Below are 2,976 nucleotides of genomic sequence, written 5' to 3'. Positions count from 1 at the left end.
GGGCAGGTATGGCCCCATGAGCTGCCCCTCACTTCTCTCCCCTGTCTGTCTCCTCTGTGACTTCCTGGCTGAGAGGCTCTGAAAAAAGCTGTCAGTGTGAGTTACCTCCTTTCTTCTTCGTAAGTCAAGTGTCTCAAGAAGATTTAAGCCTCTTTTTGAGGTGACAATCCTTGGGTCAGTAGAGGAAGGAGTCCCAGACACTCCCTGGGATCACAGTGAGGACTCTGAACAAAGACGGAGGGGACCACCCACTGCAGAACAGAAGGGATCCCACAGAGCTTGACCCCACCTGCCCTGTTATCAGCTTTAGGAAGCCTTGGGCTAGGTTGGCTGGCTGCACCCTGAAGAGCCTTCTCGCTCCCTCCTTTGCTTCCTACAGTTCAGGACAGGAGACCTGTGAGGCTCGAGTACTGCCCTAAGGAAAAGATGGATGGAAGCCACTCTTTTCAGAGCTGCCACAGTTGAGTTAACAGATGAGGCCACTCACATCCTCCCTTTCTCCCTAGGTGGTGGTCCTCTTTTACCCAGTCTCCTGCCCACATTCCTGTCTGTTGCTGCCGACCAGAGTGAACATGTCTCAGGGTCAAGAGATTCCACATTGCACGCAGGAACAGCACCATGCCCTCAGTGAACCCCAGGGCCTGGAGGCTGCACAGGTCTCCAGGGCGCTGGAGGAGACCTCTCCCTCCTCCTTCCATACTCTAATGCTTGCCTATTTGAATGAGGCTCTGGCTGCTGGGGCACCCAGTACTCCCCACACTCCTCAGAGTGCCTACTCATGTTACACTGTCATTACAACCATCTCATCAAGCAAATCAGATGAGGTCTCCAGCAGCCAGGAAAGGGAGACTGGGTCAACTTCTTCCAAGTCTCTGTCAGAAACTGAGAACTTGCCCACAGACCCTCTAGATGAGAAGGTGATTTTTTTGGTGCAGTTCCTGGGGCAAAAGTATCAAATGAGAGATCTGATCACAAAGGCAGACATGATTGATGATGTTATCAGAGAGTACAAGGATGACTTCCTTGAGATCCTCAGGAGAGCCTCTGAGTGCATAGGGCTGGTCTTTGGTATTGATGTGAAGCAAGTGGATCCCACCAGCCACAGCTATGCCCTCATCAACAAACTAAGCCTCACCTATGATCTGAGGCTCAGTGGTGACGAGGGCATGCCCAAGACCGGCCTCCTGATACCTCACCTATGATCCGAGGCTCAGTGGTGACGAGGGCATGCCCAAGACCGGCCTCCTGATAATTATCCTAGGTGTGATTTTCATGAAGGGCAATCGTGCCACTGAGGAGGAGATCTGGAAAGGGTTGAATATGATGGACTTATATTCTGGGAGGAAGCATTTTATCTTTGGGGAGCCCAGGAAGCTTATCACCAAAGATTTAGTGGAAGAACAGTACCTGGAGTACTGCCAGGTATCCAATAGCAATCCTCCACGCTATGAATTCCTGTGGGGTCCAAGAGCCCATGCTGAAGCCAGCAAAATGAAATTGCTAGAGTTTTTGACCAAGATCCATGAATATGACCCTACTTGCTTCCCATCCCAGTTTGAGGAGGCTTTGAGAGATGAAGGAGAGAGAGAGCCTGAGCTAGAGTTGCAACCAGGGCTGGCAATGCTGCCATGGCCAGGGCACTTTCCAGTGCCATATCCAGTAGCTCCTCCCAGCCCTAGTGAGGTCTGAGGCCGATTCTTCACTTTGTCATTGAAGAGAGCAGTTAACTTCCTAAGTAGTTGAGAGCTGGAGTGTGGCTGTTGGGAAACTATACTTTCTGTTTCTCTTCTATATAGTTAACATGGAGGTTTATTTTCTTTTTGGAGTGAGTTAGTTTTCAAATGTTCCTTTTAATATAACATTTCATTAGCTTCAGAATCTAAGTTTATGAATGACATTGGTCATACATTTATTGCTATTTATGGAATTTAAGAATACAAGTTTTGTTTGTTTGTAAAACAAATTGTAAAACTGACCATCTTCTTTGTGATCTGGAAGAGATAACATGACATTAGAATAGGCATTTCCTTGGCAGTGTCAAAGAACTCAGCAGTAAAATAGTTGGGATCAAGAAAAAAAAAAAAACGAAAAGATGGTCAATTCTTGGCTTCCCTTATCCTGTTTAATCTTCTGTTCTGTAAAATTAGATGACATATATATGCCTTTGCTTATCTTGTTTAAGAATGTAAGAGAAATAAATCTTAATAAATTAGACCCCGTGTACAATGGCTCATTTATTCTCCAAACATTAAATCATCATGTGCTCTTTGGAAAGCACTGTGTTAATACTGGGCATGCCCAGATAAACAAGACTTACTACCCACCCATAGAATTTTAGAGTCTAGGAGCAGGAATCATGTAAAGACAATGGTGGATATCCTTTAATACCAAAAGAAAAATTAAAAAGGAATCAGGAGCTGGGGAGTCCATATGAGGGCTGTCAAATATAAATGTCCTGAGACAAGGCAGGGTGAGGCCTTGGGAAACTGCAAGTCCTCCACTGGGAGTTAATTTAATTTAATTTTTTAATTTTTATTGGAGTATAGTTGATTTGCAATGTTGTGTTAGTTTCAGATGTGCAGCAAAGTGAATCAGTTTTATATGTATATCTCCATTCTTTTTCAGATTCTTTTCCCATATAGGTCATTACAGGATATTGAGTAGAGTTCCCTGTGCTATACAGTAGGTCCTTGTTAGTTATCTATTTTATATATAGTAGTGTGTATATGTTAACTGAGCTCTATGATACACTAGATGAGGCTGGGGAAGTGGTGAGCCAGGGGTGTGTCTCAGAGTTGAGAGACTTGGAATGGAATGGAAAACTGTTCTTACCAGTTACTTTGGGATCATGGGTAAACCAGATCCCTTCTAGGATAAGAATGGAAGATATCCTGCATTATTGTCCAAATGCAGTTGAACATAGTACACAAATTAGGCATTTTATGATTATCATCTTCAAGGAGTTTGTGAGAAATA

At 44.5% G+C, this 2,976-nt stretch overlaps 1 protein-coding gene across 1 annotated transcript; it reads left to right on the top strand.

The window, feature by feature from the left end:
• The first annotated feature begins 572 nt into the window (after positions 1 to 572).
• Positions 573 to 1,689, top strand: LOC137216702 (melanoma-associated antigen B16-like). The gene is made up of 2 exons (XM_067722747.1): positions 573 to 1,147; positions 1,209 to 1,689. Exons 1-2 carry the CDS (start codon positions 573 to 575, stop codon positions 1,687 to 1,689), a joined length of 1,056 nt encoding a protein of 351 aa, XP_067578848.1.
• The last annotated feature ends 1,287 nt before the right edge of the window (positions 1,690 to 2,976 follow it).

Source organism: Pseudorca crassidens, chromosome X (assembly GCF_039906515.1).
Source record: "Pseudorca crassidens isolate mPseCra1 chromosome X, mPseCra1.hap1, whole genome shotgun sequence".
Classification (NCBI taxonomy): Eukaryota; Metazoa; Chordata; class Mammalia; order Artiodactyla; family Delphinidae; genus Pseudorca; species Pseudorca crassidens.
This window is presented reverse-complemented; position numbering and strand designations above follow the sequence as displayed.

Bases quoted from the DNA above. Each gene is read 5' to 3' on its own strand.
- LOC137216702 (XM_067722747.1), top strand. From the start codon at position 573: ATGTCTCAGGGTCAAGAGATTCCACATTGCACGCAGGAACAGCACCAT. The intron at 1,148-1,208 runs GCTCAGTGGTGA...CTATGATCCGAG, and splicing joins AGCCTCACCTATGATCTGAG to GCTCAGTGGTGACGAGGGCA.